The 25,032-nt window shown below is 38.6% G+C and overlaps 1 protein-coding gene across 1 annotated transcript in view; it reads right to left on the bottom strand.

Annotated features, from left to right (window-relative positions):
- Positions 1-922: 922 nt before the first annotated feature.
- Positions 923-25,032, bottom strand: part of ACBD3 (acyl-CoA binding domain containing 3) — a 38,102-nt gene continuing 13,992 nt past the window's right edge. The window contains exons 2-8 of the mRNA XM_019976489.2: positions 18,553-18,694; positions 17,705-17,845; positions 14,728-14,886; positions 12,855-13,029; positions 9,089-9,275; positions 6,750-7,034; positions 923-3,046 (exon numbers count right to left, since the gene is read on the bottom strand). Of these exons, the coding sequence (XP_019832048.2) occupies positions 2,835-3,046; positions 6,750-7,034; positions 9,089-9,275; positions 12,855-13,029; positions 14,728-14,886; positions 17,705-17,845; positions 18,553-18,694 (1,301 nt within the window). The 3' untranslated portion in view covers positions 923-2,834. The remainder of the gene's footprint in view (positions 3,047-6,749; positions 7,035-9,088; positions 9,276-12,854; positions 13,030-14,727; positions 14,887-17,704; positions 17,846-18,552; positions 18,695-25,032) is intronic.

A 25,032-nucleotide genomic window follows, 5' to 3' on the forward strand; every position in this document is an offset into this window, starting at 1 on the left:
GAAGTAATAATCAACTTGGTCTTAAAAAACTTTCAGTAAGAAAGCTGAAGAACCCTAGGCAAATGTATGGAGATGGAAGTCCAATATTGATTCAAAGACGTTTTTATGGTCAAGGCTCTGTAGCATGGTTTCCAAGATGTGCTCACGTATCAACAATTCTCTAACTGTTCCATGATCTGCCGGCATGGTAGCAACAAACTACATGGGGAAAAAAAAGCTGATAATCTCATTGAGCCTCTCGGAACTTCCCAAAGGGGAAAAAAATTTAATGTCCAAGTCTCCTGACATTTCAGTGGGGTCATTCTAAGAACAGTTTGTGGCATTTCACATCACACTGACTGTGGCATGCCTCACACTGCTGCTTCCCCAGGTGCTGCACCTCAGGAGACATTTTAAAGTAGCGTATTCCGTCTTCAAGGAATATGCTATACCAACAGTTTGACAGGGGAAATATAGTAAGTCATTTTAAATAAAAGTCAGTTGTCTTCCCTTCCATCAAGAAATCTGAGGATTCCCTAGTGGCTCAGATGGTGAAGATTCTGGAGGCAGTGCAGGAGACCTGGGTTCGATCTCTGGGATAGGATGCAACCTGCTCCAGTGTTCTTGCCTGGAGAAAACCACGGACAGAGAAGCCTCATGGGTTACAGTCCATGGAGTCACAAAGAGTCGGATACGACTAAGCAACTAACACTTTCACAAGCTACAGGACACTTTCAAAAAAAAAAAAGTCTGAAAAACTGTTAACCTATTTTAACAAACTACGGTAATCCACAGCAGAAACAAAATAATCAGTCAACAATAGTTTGTTATTGTTTAACTTTTTAAAACAGGCCATTTAAAACATTTCTTTTCCTCCTACCCAAATGATGAAATACAGAACTAATGCTTCAGAGAATAACTATATTAATGAAACATCAACAAGTTACAGATAAACATTTTAATTGATTAAATATATTATTTTCAAGATCTTTTGGAAATCGCACTTGTAATATTCTATTCAACAGCCAAAGGCAATAAAAAAAGTTTAAAACCAAAAATGTTCTGACATGAACATGTGACAGGAATTGCTGCTATGTGAAGTAACATACACTGCTCCCAGGAACAATATTTTTAGAGAATAATTCATCTTAACATGTGCAAGGACAAATCTGTAATCAAAGGCTGGAAGAAATATATATTAGTGCCTGCTTTTTAAAAGTTTATTTTACATTTTAAATACAGTATTTTCTCATTAAAAAAAAAAAAAATGCCAGGAGGTGCCTAACCCCATGGTTTCTATACCATATACACGACAGCTGATGGACAATGTGGCAAACCTTCTGAGTGTAACAGAATGAACACCTATTAGCTGGGACTACTGAATCGAAATTAAAAAAACACAAATTAAGCACTGCTTAGGAGAAAATAATCCAGTTTCCGAATAACCAAGAGAACAGAGTTAGATATGTACAAAACCAGGTATTAAAAAACAGAAAAAAAATGCAGCACACAAAAAAACAAACAGCCCCTTATGTAGTGAACTGTATACACTGCAGCTAATCAATGGTAACAAACCCTCCTACAAGAAGTGATTTATGATCAAAAATTTTAAAAATCTAAGTATCTCAGTAACAACATATAATAACATTGTGTGTATAATGCCATCTTTGTAATTTTCTATCTATACCATCCTTCTGAAAACAAGAATCTCTAGACTAGTCAATCACTTACACAAATTTGAGGCAATTAATCCATATTTGTTTCCAGTAAGGAAAACAAAGATGTACCTCCTTCCATCAATGAAGACATAATACAGATTAAAGCTATATTTAAGCATGGCCATATGCATTTCCAATTCTTTCTATTAAGTAATTCCCAACTGGGATCATGTAGGATATGTGCCTAAGTAATATCAAATCAAAAGAAAATGGATTATCTCTGGCAGTGATTTCCATATTAGTGCAATGTTATTCACCATACACTGAATTATATTTAAATGACCTTATATATTTTAATTCAGTAGGTGTCAATTTGTTTACAAAATCCCTAACTATATGCTTGTGTAGAAAACAGTTTCAATTTGAGATGCTCTATAAAGCTAAATCAAGACAAAAATGAATTACTTTTTTGCTTTGCTACTGGTAGTATAAATACCAGATGAGGAGAAAAGGGCCAAGGGTTTGTGGAGGCTTGCTAAGATGGATGTTTTCAGTGTTTTATGTGTCTTGATACTTCAATTATCAACTAGGTTTGAACATTCTATATTAACATTATTCAGAAAATAATTATCTGTAACATAGCTCTGAACTAAACAGCCATACCCAAAGCAAAACAATCTGGGTCATTCAGAATAAGATCAAATTGAGGCAATTTCTTTTCTATTATAATCTGTGACATTGTAAGTTTCAAAAATGGTGACCTTCGATGAAAGTAAGATGTGCCTCATGTAGACTATCACGGGACTTCAAATCAGAGCGCACTGTAAAGTAACCATGGGCTCAGAACACACAGAGCAGGCAGCAGTGGACTGACCGTCAGCCAGGTGGGGTCAATGTTGAGCTGTTTTATTTTGGAGACTTTAAAAGATTTAACACGCAGCTCGGGTAACATCAGCATCCACTCATGACTCTGCTGGTCAGCACCGAAGGGCTGGATGAGTCTAAGGAATCCCTTTAACCCCAAAGTACTAATGCTCAAGAGTTTCAAGGAAATCCTGATTCCCAGCAAGAGTCCCAAACCATCAGACCAAAATCAATAGGGTAAACACTGACTGCAATGCTCCACGAAAGTCAAAGAAATTTCCAAATTAAATGCCATCTTCCGCTCAACCCTAGACTCCAGACTCTGTAACATCTTTATCTAGTATAATAGACTCTGTAGTAGACTGATTTTGACCTCCACAAAGAGTAGGAGTTGTCAAACTTGAGGAGGTAGACTCCTCTCCCTGGATATTGGTGGCTGCCGGCATACACCTCCTCATGACAGTCCCGCCGGTACACAGGCACAATCTCATCCAGCAGGGGCTTGTTGGCATTCTTTTTGGCCTTCTCTTCAGAACTGATGTTCTCTGTGAAAGAAAACAGAGACACGTCAGAGTGAAGAGATTCAGGAAAACCACACGTCTGCCGCAGGCATTTTAAACTCCAACCTTTGAGAAATTGCTCATTAGGAATTCTCTCAATCCATTCTACAACTTATGTGCATGTGAATGTGTATTGATTCCTTCTTGTATCTGAGCAGCTGCTATGTACCAAGCACAGCACTTTCTGGGCTCCGGGAGCCTAGCGGCAAGCATCTGGTGGCGGCAGCAATCAGCAGCCTTCCTCACTCTGTACTTGAACCACTGTTCCCCTTCCACATCCATTCAGTTCCTAACTCCTCCCAACAGGTAGGGCATCAGTCATCTGAGTAAGACCACAGAAAATGCTGCTGTGACCCTCTTCTTCCCAACAATATGGAAGTCCTCTCTTGTTTTAGGAATGGGGAGAAGGGAGCTTGAGGACTATTATTTTCTATTGATCTTAAGTACAAAGAGAGAGGATGTTATTTTGTTTTCTTAAATAAAATCAGAAAGACACAGAAAAGAGGTAGACATTCAGAGACACTCTGAAAATTCAATCACTTTCACTAGGTCTGTGTAACCCAGGGATGATCCCAGTGGCAAAAAATGGGCTTTGATTCTAGGTTTGCCCCAGGTTAATAGTTTTTTGAACTGTAATGGTATGAGGTTAGGAAAAAATACCTGTAGAAACCTGTAGGAATGAGAACTTATGAACCAGTTGAAAAGTCTTAGTTTAATATAGTAATATAAACAGCCTCAAGGAAAACTGTTGTTGTTTTTAGTCTCTTTTGAGACCCCATGGACTGTAGCCTGCCACGCTCCTCTGTCCGTGGGATTTCCCAGGCAGGACTACTGGAGTGGGTTGCCATTTTCTCCTCCAGGGGATCTTCCTGACCCAGGGTTGAACCTGCATCTCCTGCACTGACAGGCAGATTTGTTACTACTGAGCCACCAGGGAAGTCCCTCAAGGAAAACAGATCAAGGGAATATTCAGCATAGATTTTAAAAGACTTTCAGGTTTGCAACATGGCAGAATGAATTATAGGCACAAGAGTCAATTATGTGATGATTGTCAATGGCCACTATTAGGAATTTAAACCAGGAAGGTCTAAGAAACTCTCAGCTGAGAGGAGCTTAAGGAGACTTGTTACTACAATGCGGCATCCTGGATGGGATCCTGGAAGATTCAGAAAAACTAAGGAAATCTGAAGAAATATGGACTTTAGTTAATAATATATCAATACTGGTTCATTAGCTAAGATGAATATACCATGGGACAAGGTAAGATGTTAACAATAGGGAAAAACTGGGTTTCAGAACTCTTTGTACTATCTCTTGCCTATACTTCTGTAAATCTAAAGCTATTCTAAAATAAAAAGTTTATTCAACAATAGTAGATGACAAATAGGCCCAAATCAGATTTGTTTTATCATAGCAATACTACTTAAAATTAAATGTACTTCATTTGCAAATGAGAGATACAAGTCATTCTAAGTACACACTATTGCCCATAAGGATATCCATGAAATAGATTATTGGGCCCATTAATTCAAAATCCAAATTTTGCTCAAAAATCTACAAAATTAAAGGTTATTAGGATAGATGAAAGATGCATCTTTCTTCAATCTAAGCAAAGACTTGGGACCTAGAAACAATCAAGTGGAGAATTACAGCAGAAGGATGGATTACCCATCATGTTTTCCTCAAACAAACTCTTCCGTCTTTCAAGACCTAATGGAGAAAAACTAAAACAATGAACAAAAGAACTGGACTTTGCTTCCATCTTAAACCAAGCTGAAAGGACCCCACATAAAACAAAATACACAATGTGGACAAGGCCTGGAGGCACAGCAGCCTCCATAGGGAGACACAGGGCAAATAAAACCATTCTGAGTTAAATCTTCACTGCTGTTACTTCTTTTTTTGGGGGGGTGGGGGGTGGGGGGTGGAGGTGGCTATGCCGTGTGGCTTGTGGGATTCTCAGTTCCCTGGCCAGGGACTGAACCTGGGCCATAGCAATGAAAGCCCAGATTCCTAACCACTAGGCCACCGAGGAACTCCCCTCACCGTTGTTATATTATCAGTGCAGAGGCTTCAGTGGGTCAGTTTTAGTTGCAAATCTCGTTACAGGTGATCATGACAGGTAATGCCATTTTCCATTTGAGGCTATCATACATTAGTGCAAAGGTCAAAGACGTGTAGCTTCTCACCTTGAGTGAGGCACTGAACCCCAGCCATTTTGATCAGTGCTCTTCCCAACAGCAATAACACAATGATAATCAGCTGAGGGGTCAGACTATGAAGTATCCTGCTTTAAAAGCTCTCAAGCTTACAAACCAGGAGAAATAGATTACTTCAACCCACTTAATAGAGAATTCTCTTATTATTCACAAAGCTCTTTAAAAATACAGCAATTTGCATATACTAAAAACTTCCCTTCCCAAGTATGTGCAAGTCACCTAACTGTAATGAGTCCCCGTGTGCATCAGAAAGACTAGTAAAGGGCTTAGTTCCTGTCCTGATACTGCTGAGGGGCACCTGAGGCAACAGAAGTGGCACCTGCCCTGCAAACTCAGGTCTCTCTAGTTTTTTTTTTCCTCCCTACTTTGACATTTTTTTGGTCTGGTTCAGTCAGCAGTATTTACGTGCAGTGCTTTCCCTTGCTGGTGGTACTCAGAATAAAGACTGCTGAAAACTAAATGCTAGAAGAGAAAGCAGCTCCTAAACGACACTGGCCCATGTGTGTGTGTTGCCATACACGACCTGAAGGGGCTCAGAGTATCTTGGTGATATAACCGAATCACCAAGATTCAGCTTGTCTATCAAAAGCGGACTCAACTTTTAGCCTCCCTCCATGTGCCTTCAACAACTACCTCTTTAAACTTATCCCAGTGTAGTCTCTGTGATTACCTACACTCTTCAATATGCAGTTCATTTGTAAGTCACCTGAAAGGTTAGTTATGGTCAAGAATTGAAGGTGCTTTCCCATTCTCCCAGCCAGGGCACTCCTTCCACATTACTCAATCAAGTCAACAAATATTTAAGTACTTATTAGGTGGATACAAAAGCCCTGTGTTCTAACTTTTCTGGATAATAACAAAATTAAAAAGACTACCTTCTCAATCAGTAAGCAATGCATTTTACAACCTACTTCCTAGACCAAGATAGTTTTTTTTTGGCTACACAAGACATATGGGATCTTAGTTCCCCAACCAAGTATTCAACCTGTGCCCCCTGCCTTGGAAGCGTGGATCACCAGGGAAGTCCCAACATCAAGACAGCTGAGACTGTCACTGGAAACATTTGATTTTGTCTAGTTAGAGAAAATACATCTTAGACTAACAACCTAAAAAGCTGATATCGGAAATATAAATTCCAGAGTTGGCAGAATTTCTTGCTTGCTCTTTTATAATTTTTCAAAATGACCTTGCACATTTGGCTTTTCAACACACAAGGCGCAAAAGTATAACAGCATTCAGAAAGCAGTAAAATAAACTGTCAAACAGACTTCCCTGGCATTCATAAAAATTCAGGCCTCACTCAGGAGGCTAGCTTCTCTCACAATCTTTTTGGCCTAAGGTCCCACCACTGAAATGTTTGATCCCTGTCCAGGAAGTTAATCAGGAAGCATGAGGTTGGCTGACATCAGAACTGCTACCATTTCTGCCAATGCACAACCCAGCTACTGAATATGGACCAATGGCTCTACCTTCCTCCTCCTCGTCGTCATCGCTGGACTCACTGACATGCACGCTGACAGCAGTGTTCGGAGAGTCTGTCCATTCAAAATATACCCCAAACCCAATGTCATAATTGTCTGTAGCAAATTCCCAAAAGAGATATGATCCTTCTTCATGGGTGGGTACTCGAACAGTGACTACTTCTCCTCGGCCCACTGTGATCACGGAATCCGCATCCTGCCGAATCTTCTCTTTAAAGTCTTTGATCTGGGGTCGTGTCCACATGGATGGAGCTGCGATTACTGGAAGAGATTCTAAAGGCAACAGGAATTACAAACGATAAAGAGGATGAGCCTTCACGTGTAGGCAGCAATCTGCATAGGACCACCTGCCCAGCCATGAGCAGGCACCAAGTGCAATCTGGTCTACCTTAGATTGAGGACTTTAAAAGCCTCCCCATGGAAGTCTCCCCCCAAATTCCTATATTTAATAACACCACAGGTATTCAGAGGTCAACATCCCATTTTAAGTAACAAATGCAAACCATATTCTTAAGAAGGATTTTTTTCCAGTACTCTAACTGCATATGGGCATGGAAGAATGACCTTGGAAACCTCCTAGCTGGAAAGAGGGAAACATTCAAACAAAGAGAGATCTGGACTTGAAATAAATTCATTTTTGGATGTGAACAAAGAAGGCAGGCTTTGACTTCAGACTGTCAGAAAAAAAAGTCTTGACTTTGGAGTAAACCAAAGCTCTAAGGGATGGCTTACTCTAAGGAAACTCAGAATGGAACTGCTAGCAACTGAGGAAAATGGGTAATGTCTTGTTACTGAGAAATATCTATGTGCACTCAATAGGTTTTCCAGAGTTATTCAGAGCCTTTGACAAAAGATTTAACTCTTAATAGGAAAAAAAGGGGAAGAGAGGAATGAATCAAGGTATTTCAAGGTCTTCTCTGCAACTATTCTATTACTTGTTTTAAAAAGACAAGGAAACCAACTTTCTTATGAACCACACTACCACCATCTCTGATCAGTCACTGACATGGTCTCTTCTTCCTTCTTACTTGGGAACTGGTACTCTTGATTTGGACCTTTCAGCTTAAGTGTCCCTTCCCCAGGAAAACCTCTGGTGACCTTAACTAGCTCCCATCTCCATATTATGTGCTTTCACACTGAAATGGACTTTTCTCTCCACACAGTACTTACCACAGCCACAATTTACATTGTATGTGTGTTATTTTGCTTCACCTCTGTAACCCAACACCCAGAAAATCTTGAACCCATTGTTGAATGAATGAGCTGCCTGTGAAAAGGTAAGTTAGACCTTTGAAAATCTAAATTATCTTACCGGTAACATGGTTCTTCTGTCTCAAAAAATATATTGTGAATATATGGTAAAGAGCCTACAAGTTTGCCCCCAGTGATCCTCACCGTGGGTATTCATGGCCTTGTAAAGTCACCACCCAAAATTCACCAGGAGCAACAGAATACAGCAGCAGTGCTGACGTATTACTTCCAAAGCTAGGGCATGAGGGACACTGCCACTCTTGCTTTGTTCTCCTTTGCATCATGTTCTCTGGAGGAAGACAGCCACTGTGTTGAGAACACTCCAGCAACCCTTTAGAGAGGCTCCATGGGGCAAGGAATTGAGGTCCTCCTGCATACGGCCAGCATGAACTTGCCAGTCATGTGAGGGAACCATTTTGGAAGCAGTCTCTAGTCCCAGTCAAGCCTTCACATGAGGCTTGACCTCATAAGAGGTCAACATAACCTCATAAGAGACCAGAACCACCACCATTCAGTTAGTGTGTGTGTGCTAGTCTCAGTCGTGTCTGACTCTTTGCGACCCCATGGACTGTAGCCTGCCAGGCTCCTCTGTCCATGGGATTCTCCAGGCAGAAATACTGTAGTGGGCTGCCATTTCCTTCTCCAGGGAATCCTCCTGACCCAGGAATCAAACCCAAGTCTCCCATGGTAGACAGATTCTTTACCATTTGAGCTACCAGGGAAGCCCACTGCTCAGCTAAGCAGTTCTTCAATCCCTAATCCACAGAAACTGTGAGAGAGAATAAATGTTTATTATTTTAAGCTGCTAAACTTGGGCACAATGTGTTACACAGCAACAAACAACCAGTATATAAAATAAGACAACCCAAAGGTCCAAAGGACACCTCATGTGCTCTTCTGAACTATCCCAGGAGTCACCAGAAGCATCAGATTCAGATTAAAAAGAGTGAAAAAGCATTCAACTCTCACAAATATGTAACTGCTCTCGAAAGTTAATTAATCTGACTTTCTGACTTTTGCTTTTCACGAGTCTGAATTATAGTATCTGGATGGAAGTGCACATACAACCACCATACCTTTTGGTCCATTCTCCAGGGCTTCTTCGGCGGCTTCTGGTTCAGTCTCTTTTTCAGTGTTGTCAGTGTGGGTTTTGGCCTGTCCATTAACTGACATCATATCGCTTGGTGTAGTTGCATTCACTTTTGATGATGTAGGAGAGGAAGCCCCAGCTACTGCTACTTCCTGTTGTTTCTGTAATGCTGCCTATAAGTCAAGAAAAAGTGAAGACATGCTGACCAGGAGGCTAAAAATGGGGCATTTACCCTGAGATGCATTCTGGTCCCATCAGAATTTTTGCCTCATCAAGTAGCTCCAAGAAATTACTAATACACTTTATGAGTTTTTATCCTATCTATAATGAATATTAGTATAATAATATTCTGAGGACCACATTCTTGTGATCTAAGGATCACTAGAAAAACTAGGAAAAATTAAAGTAGGTAGAAATAATCATCCCAAATAAAATTATTATGGGTAAAAACTGAACATGGAAACATCTGTTCTTAAAACTGATAGGAAAAAAACTTAATAAAATCCAGATACATAAAATTTTCATCAGAAAAACTAAACCTGGTAGAAATAAATGGTAACAGAAGAAAATTCCCAAAGGGAGAAGCTGTAAATGGTGAAACCTGATAATGGCCCCAAATGTAATCAACAAATCAAATATGGACAAAAAAATTAATAATATATCTTTATACACATAAAAATTATCACAAACTAAAAACTGCTAATCAAGTAAAAAAAATACTGACCTAAAAATTAAATAGGCTTATAAAATGGAGTTTGAGGTCAAAATAATTTCTTTAAAAAAAAATGCATCACTTTACATAATTATGATTAAAGTATGTATTTTCATAAATGTAAAATTTAAAAGTCCTCTGAAAAATGGAAAATAAAAACAGCTTAAATCCAAAGGACAGCTACTTTAGGACATTCCTCGCATATTAAAATGAATAAATACTAGTATTAACATTACGAGAAATGCCTAAGTATTACTTACATAACTTTTGGGGAAACTTTAAATAAAATTAACTATAACAAACATATAGAAAAGTATACAAATCAAAAATGTACAGCTTGATCAATTTTCATTAGAGAAACATACACATAAAACCAACATCCAGATCAAGACATTTTCTGCATCCCAGAACCCTTCCTGGTGCCCCTTTCCAGAAAGTCCTTCAAGGGTAATGACAAAACTAACCTGTAAAATTACACGTTTGGTCTGCTTGTCTTTGAACTTTAATATAAATGAAATTGTATATTATATGCTCTTTTTTTGTGTCTGGCTTCTTTTACTCAAGATTTGTTTTGAGAGGTTTATCTATAAAGTCACAAGTATGTAACTGTATTTTGTTTGTTTGCACTGCAATAGAATATGCTATTGTGAAAATAGGAAATTTACCCAATCTATATTATGGCATTTAAGTAACTTTAAAATATTAAGTTATATAATAAGTGAGCATATATTTACAACAGTTTAAAGAAAATAGGAAAAAAAAGCCTGTATAATTTCATGGGTTAGGGATAATGATACATTTTGGCCTATCTGAATACAGATTTCATTTAATGAAATCATTACATTACTAATCATTTACAAATCAGTTGCTTAAGCAACAACACCTCTCTCTGCTGCTAGTGCTGGTTAGCAAAACACTTAAGATTTTAAAATATCTTCTTCCAAAGCCTAGATTCTCAGTAATTTCCACATCAGTTTTCTAAGAGTACCAGCTTTCAGAAAATAGGCATACAACCAAAACAAGTCAGCACACTCAGAATACTTCACTGCATGACAGGAAAGCCAAAAAAAAAAAAAAGGCAATTTCTGTTGATGATCAATTGGTCAGCTCAAATGGTCCCTCTTCACTTTAGGCTTTTGTTGAAACTCTCTAGCAGGATGAACACCTGCCTACCCTGTGATCCTACTGAATATGAGTATACATCTATTATATATAATAGATCACAATTTTTTATTTATATAATCTCTCTTCTATACTCCAGGAAGTTTTTAAAAGCACAGAAAGGCATAGGAACAATAAAACACTCATGTAACCACACCCCAAATTAACAAGTGTTCCCATTTTTTGTCATTCTGCTCAGTATTTATATAAAAATTAATACTTTATGGGGCTGAGGTTCCCTTTGTTCCTTCCCCAGTTCCTCTCATTCTCTCTTATCAGAGACAAGCAATCAATCTGATAAACTGAGTCTGATCACTGTAATCTAAATTATGGCTTTCCAATTCTATTTCAAAGATTTTTGGTTTTACCCTATTTGACTGACTTTGTTCTCACTAAATGATAGCAACCTGTAAGCAGGACAGTGTGTATGAACTAGCCTATTAAGAAATTATCTCAATACCCATTAAAGAAGAAGGAAAAGGGAGTGATATGCCAAAGTATAAACAGTCTCTGGAGGACAGAAATCCCTCAAAAATACCACTTGTTATCTTGTAACTCTGGTTTGACATCCTTTTCCTCTTCTCATGGATTATACAAAATCTGCAGTGCCTCTTAACTGCTTCACTGACGCTAAAGACTCAGGGGAAAACATATTTTAGGTAAGGATATGAATTTTCAAGAAATTTTAAAGAGCGTGGCAAAATAACAAAGATTACTTCACCTAACAAGAAATGTGGGGCAACTAAAACACAACACTTTTCCTTGTTTTAAATGTTAAGACATTTTATTAAATTTATAGAGAAACATAGTTTGTGTTTTGGTTTTTACTCTGGCCTCGCTGCCAAGGCAGGCGACTTGCGGGAATCTTTGTTTCCTGACTAGAGATGGAACCCAGGCCACTAGCAGTGAAAGCGCCGAGTTCTAACCACTGGACTACCAGGGAATTACCTCACAACACTTTTCTTCACTCAGGTATTTTGACAAGTAGTACCTGTTTTGTAACTGAAAATTAAATAAGAAAACTTCAAGTAAAACTTAAAGGTTAACTTTAAAGAGGCATTTTACGCCTCTGCAAGATGTAAAAAAATTAATGTAAAATCAGCTATCTTCCCTATGTATCAAATACTTACACAGAGTAACTATTTTCTTATTTCATTCCTCTGATAGTCCTGTGAGGTTAACAAGACTACTTAACAGGATTTCATATCCCATTCTTATTGGTTTGGAGAAAAGGCAGAAATATCAGAGCAATAAGTAACTAGACTGAGATCAAACAAGATAATGGCAAAACTAGGACAGCATCCAAGTGGTGTGTGACCTCCAGCGCTGTGTCCTTCCCCTCAACCACCTATTCCTGTGTGGAAGCAAGACTGCGGGGGCAGGAAGCCAAGGAGGACTGCCGATGTGCTGCAGGCAGGCAGCGCAGCTACCGCACCCAACAAAAAGGGCAAGACGGACCCAACCAAGCTCTGCCTTAGGGACTGCGGGTCCTCCAATTAGAAGCTGGCCAGGACTATGACAGCAGTTGGCCTGAAGGCTGTCCTTGAACTAACACTAATCACCCAAGTCTCCATGGTCCTGGGACCACGTTTAGAGCTATGTCAAACTCACTGGGATAACACTAGGTCCATACAAATTCCAAATACACTTGTGACACAATAATAGAGGCCACATCATCTGTTGCTTCGAAATTATATACTTTCTTTCATAACTGCCACTGCAATGTTAAAAATCTGTTAATAAAGGTCACCTAAAAGTTATTTGATATCTGAGGGGCTAACTAATGCAAAAGTCATCAGCAACTGTTAAAAAAAGAACTTTCATTTCAATGAAACTAAAAACCCCTTCTAAGGCTGAATTTGGGTGTTGGCTATCGTACCTGTTGCTGTGCAAGCTGGACTTGATACAACTGCTGCATATACTGCTGATAGTGTTGCTCCTGCAACTGGCGGATGAGAATCTGCTGCTGTTCGTAGTTCCCTGGATACTGTTGGGCTGCATACTGCTGGAACTGCACGGCAGTCTGGGAGTTTAAAGCTGCCATTATCTGCTGCCTAAAAACATTAAAAAATATACACTAGTCTGACTACAGGAGATTGGCTGTTCGTGACAAAATAAAATGTCTTTGTTATTTCGTTTTATAACGAATACCTCTTAAAAATGATTAAGGTAGTAATGTATACCAAGCAGCATGCGTCCAAGGTCCAGAGAAAGATTTAAGAAAATAAACTTGGCTTCTAATTTTTCTCCTAGGTTTTTCAAGGCCAACTTGAGATGGAAAAGGAGAATAATAAGCATCACGGTCACTGCCATCATCGTCATCACCATTTATCGTGCCCTTACAACGTGCCAGGCAGTTTTTTCAGGGTACTTCTATGTACCAACCCACCTAGTTCTCACAACCACCCTGTGAGGTGGGGTTTCACAAAGCAGGAAATGGAAGATTTCAGTGACTTGCCCAAGATGACACTGTGAGTAGACGCCAGAGCCAGGATTCAAGTCTAGGCAGTCTGGCTCCAGCCTATAGTTTTTGCTGTAAGAAAAGTGGATTGTCATTTATTACAGAGATGAGATATTTAACTGCTGGCCATGGTTTTTCTACATAAATATATGTAAAGTAGTAAAAGGCTGAATAATAGCTAAAAGATGTTACAGGTGGCTCTGGTAAATACAAATAAAGCCAGTGGAAATCTGAGCACCCTGGCATTTAATGTAAAGCCAGTCTTAAACAGGAGCACTGAAGACAGTATCTGGGTACACTTGGTCTAGAGATACTGATTTCTGTGAACTAGTACTATTCCTTTTCCCCCATATATAGGAACCACGTACTTAACTCAGTCACGTGACTAACAGTAATGCCCTCTAAACCATCTGTTAACAGGTAATAAGAAAGCTAAATCTCACAAAGTCCTAAACAGAACATGATACTGGGTCCAACCAGGGCACCCCTCTCCCCCAAAACAGAGCAGCATTCATAGCCTCTCTCGAAGGTAGACACAGACCCTGAGTCAGTCTGAAGCTTTTCTAAGAAGTCTTCACAAACAATGGGGAGAAAACAAAGGACCTGCATGTTGTCTGGTTTAATCTACATGTTATGCCACCTCTAGAACCGTGGGCTTTCTCTTTGTTTTATGGGCATTAATCCCTTCCTCCTCACTCCCACAGCTCCCTCTTGAACGAATCCCTTCTGAGACAGTGGCTCTCACAGCTCTTACTGAATAAGAAATGGGTTCAGCTCCCAGGTCCTGTTCTAGGGGACTAGGAATAGACATCTGACATAGGCTGAACCAAGAGATTCTCTGGCCTGGGAATTTTTAACTGGGTTTCTTGTACTCTAGCCAGTCTCTGTCAGATGCATGAAAAGAAAGACCACGTAAATCCAGCCCTGCATTTAGCAAAGCACAGTGACAATTCGTAGAGAAGAGGAAGAATGCATCAGAGACACAGCCGAGAGAATCAAGGACACGAGATCATTATGGACCCAGAGACAGAGAGCAAGCTCCTCAGCTCCTCTTCTAGCGTCTGGGTTCTGGGAGCAAATCCCACGTCTTTCTTCTTTTTGCAACCAATGATGCTTAAGATGAGGCCCTCACCTTGGTAACACATCACTGGTACAAATGGCAATAGCTAATGCTGATCTACCTCCCAGTCGAACAAAACAGGAACATATTCCAAGGCACACAAGGTGAACCGTCAAGTGCAGAGGTGTGGTGGCCCATCTCTCATTCTTAGACAATACCCGACAAGCGTACTTTTGCTGCTCCAGCCGAAGTCTCTCTTCTTCTAGCCGCCTCCTCTCCTCTTCCTCCCGTCTAAGCCTTTCTTCTTCTTCTCTCCTACGTTTCTCTTCCTCCTTTTGCAGACGTTCCCGTTCTTCCTCTTCACGCCGCCTTCGCTCCTCCTCCTCCTTCCTAAGAGGTAAAGGACAGAGAGAATGAACCCTAAACAAAGAATCCTATTTAAAAATAATTTAAGACTCTTTCCCAGTGAAGACTGACCCAGGTTTCTTGGAGAAACGTGATAATTTTATCACAATTTGAAATGAACATTTCCAAGAGGAGAAATTTATCATATGGAATCAATCTCTAACTATACAGATCACAACAAGAACAATGACTGCTACACGGTAAGAGAAAAAGGAGTCTATCAGTGAGGTACCACGTAAACCATTACAATACCTCGAAGGCTCCCGTCTAAGATACACTCACAGCATCACAAGCTTTTCCTTCATACTACCTGCTGTCGTTGTAAATAAATTTATGTGATAAATGTAGCAATGTATCTGCCTTATTCATTGAAGTACATGCTACATAAGGGCAGGGACTGCCTGTCTCACACAACTGTAGTCTCAGGGTTTATATGTTCATGTATAATTTCTGAAATTTAAAAAAAAAATTAAAGTTTTTAATTTAAAAAAAGAAAAGAACAGTTGGACACCTGGGTGCAGCTAGATTTTTACCCAGCTCTCACCCACCCCTGCAACCCCTTTCTCAAGAGAGACACGATGCACTAGGAACGAAAGCCACACAGGTCACAGAGGAGGAGGAAGACAGGGAGGTTGAAGACACGACGAAAGAGCAGACTTCCGAGGTCCTCAGAGAAGACACCGTTTCATGGTCCTGCCGTGAGAGTGTCTGGGTTGCCCCACTTACCTCCCCAAACTCCTGTAAGTGATTAACACACCTGAGTCACAACCAACCAAGACTCAAAACACAGTAGCAACACGACCTAATTTCAACATGTGACAGTACACAGGGCAAGATGTCCCAAAAGCCAAAGCGTAAGCTTCAGCATAGAGGAGGTCTTGTCTCAAATGCTTTAAAAGAATTAGACATGGACCTCATCTCATGACAAGAGTATATTTTTAAAAGGAAAAACACAGTTTTATACGTTCAGTAGTAACTTAAATATTCAATTTATCATTATAAAAGAACGTAAAAAGCAATGTATACTCCTTTCAAAGACACAGCTACACCTCACTGATCCAAAATCACTACACAATGGATTGCAGCACATAGATCAAGTCTCCAGTAAAAGAATCTCCTTCCATTCTAATAAGAAAACTTTTTCTTTGGATAACAACTATAGTCCTTTGGATAAATATTTTCTGGAAATATATGAGGATATGTTCTATCCTTTTAAAGACAAACAAACTATACCCAATGCTCTGTCTATTGAAAACTCAGGAGTTATAACTCCAAACATAAATACAGTACATGTTATAATGCAGGGATAGTTTACTTTCACATTAAATGACCCCTGATGCCATATTTTTATAATTCTTACAATTATTTTTCGTGGTTTCTGTCTTTTCCTTCACTGTCAGGCTATTTTCCCTTCTGTTATTTCCAGGATAAGGTGGGAAATCAGGGAACCGACTGTTTCTAAAGTAAGTAAAACATATTTTGAGGGAAAATTAGCTTTATAGAATTTTTCTTTAAAGGTAATTTAGTTTATCTAACTAACCATTCTGTCACTACAGATGCTGACTGCTAGCATTTTTTGCTTTTTGCTGTTGTTATCCATAGAATTACAATGAACATCCTCGAAAATGAAGTGAAACTGTTAGTTGCTCAGTCGTGTCCAACTCTCTGCAACCCCGTGGACTGTAGTCCACCAGGCTCCTCTGACCATGGGATTTTCCAGGCAAGACTACCGGAGGGGACTGCCATTTCCTTCTTCAAGGGAATCTTCCCAACCCAGGGATTGAACCCAAGTCTCCTGAACTGTAGGCAGAGTCTTCACCGTCTGAGCCACCAGGGAAGCCCTTGAAGGTAAGTCTCTGTAAACATATTCTGGTATTTCTGTAGAATGGGTTTAAGTGGGATTGCTAGGTAGCATTTGAACTTTTAATAAATTCTACAAATTGTCCCCTAAAAAGTTTGTAATTATTTGCAATTATTTGTAAATATTTATATTCACTACAAACAACAGTATATGAATATGTTCATTTCAGGATGTTCTCACAGTGACTGCTATAAAATGATATCTCATTTTTTTCTTTTAATCACGAATTTTTGGAACAATGTACTCACCATTTTATTCTATGACTTTCTGGCATTTTTCAGGAAACTTCATAATTTTACCTTTTCAAAATTTTGTCTTTTTCAGCAAAGAACTGTTTCAGATGCCTTTATAGCATTATTTTCATTATCTAGAAATTTCAGATTGTTCTTGAAAATAAAGTTTAACTATAATTCTGCTGAATTCACAATCATGACAGAAAATCCTATAAGCATAAACAGTGCATTCAATAGCACCCCCTGCAACCTCTGGAAGTAATTAATGAGCTACCTGGAAGCCACAGCCAATATGTAATGCCTAGATAAGGCATACCATGTAGCATAGCTGATAACCATGATATAGAGTATGAATATTCTAGAAAAACAAGAGAGGCAGCAGCAAAGGGTGTGAGAGACCAGAGGGTAAGGAGGAGGGGTGGCTGAGCTTACTGTGTTTGCTCAGAAACTTAGTGCAGTAACACAAAAGGAATGCTGCCATGATGAATGTATAAAGGTATAGTCAGACGGAAGCAGTAAACCCTCAAAACTCATAATAAAAGCACCTGCTCACATCAGAAAGTTTTGAGCAACTGCCATAAAAAGCGGGGATCCAATGGATGTTAAGATAGCTGACTGAGAACAGACACTCCATAAAGCAAGCGCATCAGCATACTATGCAGCAGATAGGCTGCACAAGGATCTAGTATTCTGTGCTCTCAAACTTCACCTTTTTTTTTCTTGCTCTTCCTTCTCTATTTTGTGGGATGCAACATATGTGGAAAAGAGATGGCAACACCTATTCAGGAGCTTGACGAACTCTACCATGGCATCCTCTTTAGACATGTTTCCCAGGGCTGCCCATTCTCTCCTGTAAAGAACAACAAGAAAGTTACTTGCTACTCTTAAAAGAGTAAAAAATTTGATTTCATTTAAACCTAAATATAAACAAGTCTCAATTATAACTAAAATGAAGAATGACTCGACTATACAGATTCAAAACTTCAACACGTATGGACTGGTTTACTAAACTAAATAGCCTACGTACAAACCAAACTTACACCATAATTTAACTGCATTGCTGATAATTTCCATAACCCGTAAAAGGGTATCAAAGTTCTACTTTTCTTATAGTTAGCCTTAATTGAATAAAATGCTTAATATATTCTTTCCTGTCACAACTCTGTACGTGTCCCAACAAGGGAATCAACTACTATACTGTAAATTGCTGTTGTAATATTATTTTGGAAGAATCAAACGAAGCTGTTTTATGTTCATAATCAGATGAGTAAACATCTTTCACAATATTTAGCCCCAAACATCTCCAAACCAAAAACAGATAAACATCTGACGACTCCAGAAGCTGCAAGCAAAAATGTTTGCTTAGCTCTTATTCTAAAGCTAATGAGCCAGCTATTTACATCTGAACCAATTCACTCTGTATCCTTCTCTCCACTCCAATATTCTTGCCTGGAGAATTCCACCGACAGAGGAGCCTGGGGGGCTACAGGATCATAAAGAGTCGCAACTTAGCACGCACTCACTCATTAAATTCATTACACAATAAAACACTGTTACCTCCTGTCATTCCCCAACACATCAAAGAATCCAACCTCAGGACAAGTGTCTGGATTATATGGGCCCATAAGAACCTGCTTATGCAGTGCCACAAGTTTCAGTTTTTCTTCATAAGTTGGATGAAATGCTTTGCCATCTTTTTCTGTAACAAAAATAAACACAAAAACAATTAGCACTGGCAAAATATAACATTTTCAGCACTGTATGTTGAAATTCTGGTATAAGGTATATCACAAATTACCTGTGAAATTTACATTGCCTATAAAAACCACTGTAGGAAGATTTTTATTTCAAGTACTAAATTTTAATAATCAAAGCCAAGATAAAAAAACTTCATGCTGAGTTAATTTTTTAAAATAAAGTTAAATACTAATATTTATGTTAAAATTACTACAAAGAGTAAATCAATTAAAAAAAAACTACTAAAGAGAAACCAATGTCAAGCAACAGTAAGGCACACACACACACTAGTGCACCACTTAACATCTTTTTCAAATATTAAAAATGTTCAGCAATCGTTTAAAATAAGTTCAAAAATTTCTATATCAAGCATTTTAAATAAGACATATATGCATAGGAGATTACATATTATTTGAAAGGCTATATTCAAAATGTATCCATCCCACTGAAACAGTACGATGCAGTGGAAAGGACTTTGGAATCAGACATCTCAGACAATGGCACCCCACTCCAGTACTCTTGCCTGGAAAATCCCATGGACGGAGGAGCCTGGTGGGCTGCAGTCCGTGGGATCGCAAAGAGTCGGACACTACTGAGCGACTTTACTTTCACCTTTCACTTTCATGCATTGGGGAAGGAAATGGCAACCCACTCCAGTGTTCTTGCCTGGAGAATCCCAGGGATGGGGGAAGCCTGGTGGGCTGCCATCTATGGGGTCACACAGAGTCGGACACGACTGAAGCGACTTAGCAGCAGCAGTTATAGGACTTCCTAGCTATAGGACCATTTAAACTCTTAGTCTGTTTATCAATAAAGAGTCTTTTCTACTTCAGAGGTAACAGGACAGTATTAATGGTAATAACTGTTGGATCTTTCCTCTGCTCTGGCAGGTTGCCAATGGGCAATTACAGTGAAGCCAGTATGACCCACAGAGACTTAACTACCACTGGGAACACTTAAAAGCATATGAAACTGAGTGCTGACAAAAAAGGAAATCCTACTTCTTTGATGAATGGAGTGTTAGTTACTGGTTGGTTCTAATGATAAGAGACTACCACATTTTAAAACAAAAAAGGAGATTAAAAGTAGTGTCTATTGGCTACAAATTTTATCCATGTACAGAGCAGTCACCAAAAGAAAATTACTCATGATAAGAGAAGAATATGGTTTAACGAATAGTTCATATCCTGTCCAAGGAATCGTAACAGGAGAAAAAAAAAAAAATACAAGCATCACAAGACACTCAATTTCACTAGTCAAGGAAATGGAAACCAAAACCATTAGATACTCAGGATGCTGTCTACCACCAGCTAGGTCAAAAAAGTTAGGTCATCAAGAGTTGGTAAGAACAGGACAAACAGGTATCCATTCTCAATACACTAATGTTGAAAGTATAAATTGTTAGTTATCTTAAAGGGAAATGAGGCAATATATTCCAAAATTGTAAATATAGATGCCCTATGGTCCAGTAATTCCAATTCTCATCATCTACTCTTGATAAGCATTCCCAAATACACAGAAGGAGGTGGACACAGAAGTATTTTCATTGCAGCACTGTTCTTATTACTGTAAACAACTTAAAAGTTCATCAATAAGGAAACAGCTAAATAATGTGGCACAGTCTATGGAATAAATGAAGTAAGTAAAGGAAATAGCTTTACTTATGTTAAAATTACTACAAAGAGTAAACTAATTAAAAAAAAATTACTAAAGAGAAACCAATGTCAAGCAACAGTAAGGCACACACAAACTAGTGCACCACTTAACATCTTTTTCAAATATTAAAAATGTTCAGCAATCGTTTTTTAAAATAAGTTCAAAAATTTTCATATCGAGCATTTTTAATAAGAGATATATGCACAGGAGATTACATATAATTTGAAAGGCTGGCAACCCACTCCAGTATTCTTGCCTAGAGAAATCCAAGATAGAGGAGCCTGGTGGGCTAGAGTCTGTGGGGCCGCAGAGTCAGACACAACTTAGTGATTGAGCACAAAGGAAATACAGTTAAATGAAAAAAGCAAGCTGCAGAAAATTATATACAATCATACAGCACAAAATATATTATCTTCAGTTCTAAGTACTCCCCCAACCTACACTTTAACATCTCTAAAATCACATTCGTTTTTACATCTATTGTATTTTATAGTTGTAACTGGCAGTTTTTCTTTCTTTACAGTACATAATAGTAAGTCTTAGAATTGATGAAATACAGCATGTAGCACACTCACATATATATTCTATGGGTACATTTACATGCATGTAAATGCAAAGAAAAAGATCTAGATAGAGTCACACTAAAAAGATGAGAATGAGAAAGTGGGAGAGGGCTAAAATGAGAAGTAGTGATCAGAGACCTTAAAACTAGAAATATTTTAATCTTTCAAAGGAAAATACTCAGAAGAACAAACCAAACTGTTAAAGAGAGTGGGGACTGAAAAGAATTATGTCTATGTTCAGTTCAGTTCAGTCGCTCAGTTGTGTCCGACTCTTTGCGACCCCATGAATGGCAGCACGCCAGGCTTCCCTGTCCATCACCAACGCCCGGAGTTCACCCATACTCACGTCCATCCAGTCAGTGATGCCATCCAGCCATCTCATCCTCTGTCGTCCCCTTCTCCTCCTTCCCCCAATCCCTACCAGCATCAGAGTCTTTTCCAATGAGTCAACTCTTCGCATGAAGTGGCCAAAGTACTAGAGTTTCAGCTTTAGCATCATTCCTTCCAAAGAACACCCAGGACTGATCTCCTTTAGAATGGACTGGTTGTACTTCTATATAATTACACATACATATACTTCAATCTGAATTTTTTTCAATAAGAACTCATCAATACTTGAAAAAAGACAAAACTGTGGCACTGACCTTATCTATATTTAATAAAAATTGTAACAACTCAGAAACCTGTGGACCTGCCATCTGTGTTTGTTACTGAGCAAACAGTATCACTAAACAATTAGCACCAGAAGTAGGAACTTCCTCTAAAACTTTTAGAACAGGATTATGCAAAGGTCTATATATACCAACTAAAAGGCAGTTCCCATTTTAAAATCTAACTCTTAGAAGTCTGTTTCAATTATGAACACTATAAGACCTTTTGTATATTCATTCATTCAACTTAGTAAATATTTATTGAGCCCTTGCATACAAATCATAGGAAATAGAAATAGATGGGAAATAGATGGGGAAATAGTGGAAACAGTGTCAGACTTTATTTTGGGGGGCTCCAAAATCACTGCAGATGGTGACTTCAGCCATGAAATTAAAAGACACTTACTCCTTGGAAGGAAAGTTATGACCAACCTAGATAGCATATTAAAAAGCAGAGACATTACTTTGCCAACAAAGGTCCATCTAGTCAAGGCTATGGTTTTTCCAGTAGTCATGTATGGATGTGAGAGTTGGGCTGTGAAGAAAGCTGAGCGCCGAAGAATTGATGCTTTTGAGGTGTGGTGTTGGAGAAGACTCTTGAGAGTCCCTTGGACTGCAAGGAGATCCAACCAGTCCATTCTGAAGGAGATCAGCCCTGGGATTTCTTTGGAAGGAATGATGCTAAAGCTGAAACTCCAATACTTTGGCCACCTCATGTGAAGAGTTGACTCATTGGAAAAGACCCTGATGCTGGGAGGGATTGGGGGCAGGAGGAGAAAGGGACGACAGAGGATGACATGTATGGATGGAATCACCGACTTGATGGACGTGAATCTGAGTGAACTCCGGGCGTTGGTGATGGACAGGGTGGCCTGGCTTGCTGTGATTAACGGGGTCGCAAAGAGTTGGACACGACTGAGCGACTGAACTGAACTGACTGAGACACCAGGATTCATCAGCCTCCTGGAGTTTACAAACCACTGAGCTCAATTAAAAATGTGTAACTTGGCAATCCAGTATATAATTGTGTCTAGGTGTATTATTTCAGGTATAAATACACTGCAAACAAATTATTAAAAATTATACTGAGATAAACAATTATTTTAGTGTTTAGGAAAAAATGTCAGAAAGGTAATAACATGACTTGTTTCAACTGTTTAGGTTGGACCAATTTATTGGTTTAATTTCAACGTAATATATAATAAAAATTGAGCAAAACAGATGAGTTTAGAAAACCAAAATACATCTTTACATTATCTCTCATGTAAAAACCAACAAGTCTAATAAATTCTTTTCTAAATACTGCCTTGAAAAATTATCTTAAAAACGGTGTTACACCTGTTAACTGCTGCGTTATTTAAAATCTAATTATTCAACAATAACACAATACTTAAATTACAGTAATCTGCTGAATAGATTATACAGCTATTTAAAATGACAATATAAGGGCTATATATCATTTCAGAGAATACTTATGATGTATTAATGAAAACTAGCAGCATAAAAACAGATACTAAAAAATAATTTTATGTTTACAACTATGTAAAAATGGGTGATTACACATATACTTCTTTCTTTTTAACAAAATTAGCCTGCCAGAACTCTGTATTCTAAGATAACAGTGTTAAAAAAAATGTGAACTAGTGGCAACTTTTTACCAAAAAGTCTTTTTCAATTTTCAAGATGCTTATAAGCTTCTTCTAGCATCTACCTTAATTTTGTACATATTAGTCACCAAAAGTTTTCTTATGCTAATTACGCCTCAGAGAAACATAGCCCAGACAACTTTCTTCTCACATTCCCCAAAAGTGATGATTTGAAAAACAGCTCCAACCTTGATCTTAGCTTATGAGATGAAAGATAAACCAAACAGGTGCCAACTTAACTGTTCATGTTATCTTGAGCCTTATAAAAGAAAAATATGCTGCTGGTGAGTCGAGATAAAAAAAGAAGATATAGTGAGCCTGAGCAACAGTAAGGGTAGACAGCATACCCTCAAGGGTAGACTCTCTGCTTTGTTCCATCAGGATCCCTGAGATTTTGTTTTTCCTTTAAAAAAAAAAAAACACAAACACCTAAATTCTATTAAAGTGGTTGCTTTGACCCCTTCAATAAAGATAAAGATAAAAATCAATAAAGATAACATCAAATGGAAACTTTATTCACTGGAAGACCACTTTTCTGATCAGTCATGTAATATAGCAATTTTCAAATACACACACGAATCATTTGCTTCAGGGAGATGATCTGAAGCTAACAGATAAGACTAGTGGGTATGAAAAAAAGTATTTTAGGGCTTTCCTGGTGGCTTAGTGGTAAAGAATCTGCCCGCCAATGCAGGAGACACGGGTCCAATTCCTGATCTGGGAAGATCCCAAATGCTGCAAAGCAACTGAGTGAGTGTGCCCCAACTATTAAAGCCCATGCTCTAGAGCCCAGGAGCCACAACTACTGAAGCCCACGTGCCCTAGGCCCCCTGCTCTGCAACAACAGAAGCCACTGCAATGAGAAACAGCAACTAGAGAGTAGCTCTTGCTCTCCATAAATAGAGAAAAGCAACGCAGACCCAGCACAGCCAAAAATAAAATCAAAATTAAAAGTACATATTTTTTAAAAAGATGACTACTATAAAGTTACTTTAATGGAGAGAGGGTCCATTTCTTACCATAAATCTGCTCCTTTACTTCAAGTATTCGGCAGTGCAAACTAGCAGAGGGTGAGTCAACAAGGAAACTGTACCCATTTTTCAGCAGGTGTTAGTCTAACCGTGACCCTAAAAGATGACTCATCAACAGAGGGAGGGGGGGTTTCAGGATATTTAGATGTCATTTTAATATCTGCCCTTTATATGCCAGACAGGAGTAAGAATATACTGCCAATCCATAAAGGATTTTTCAAAAAAGGAATATGTTTTTAAGTGTAAGTTCTGGTCAAGCACTCAAATTTGCTCACCACCATGAAAGCCAGTGCTAAGCACAAGCTTTGTTAATAGACACTCACCACAGCAAAACCATGCCCAAGAAATCTCTCTAAAGAAGAAACTGACTGTAAAGGTCAATTTTTGTGAGAATAAAACAGTACATCCATTCTTATGAATTTTACTGGCATTTCCACAGAATCTTTATACATTTGCTAATTTTTCTTTTTTCCCCCTCTTATTTGATTCTCTGAAATGACAAACAAAATTGATAAACCTTTAGCTAGACTCATCAAGAAAAAAAGGGAGAGAACTCAAATCAATAACATTAGACATGAAAAAGGAGAAGTTACAACTGACTCCACAGAAATACCAAGGATCCTAAGAGACTACTATAAGCAACTATATGAGCGATAAGGGATTAGTCTCCAAAATTTACAAAGTTGCTTCAGTCGTGTCCAACTCTTAGAGACCCTATGGACTGTATCCTGCCAGGCTCCTCTGCCCATGGGAT

This window comes from Bos indicus, chromosome 16, assembly GCF_029378745.1.
Source record: "Bos indicus isolate NIAB-ARS_2022 breed Sahiwal x Tharparkar chromosome 16, NIAB-ARS_B.indTharparkar_mat_pri_1.0, whole genome shotgun sequence".
NCBI lineage: Eukaryota > Metazoa > Chordata > Mammalia > Artiodactyla > Bovidae > Bos > Bos indicus.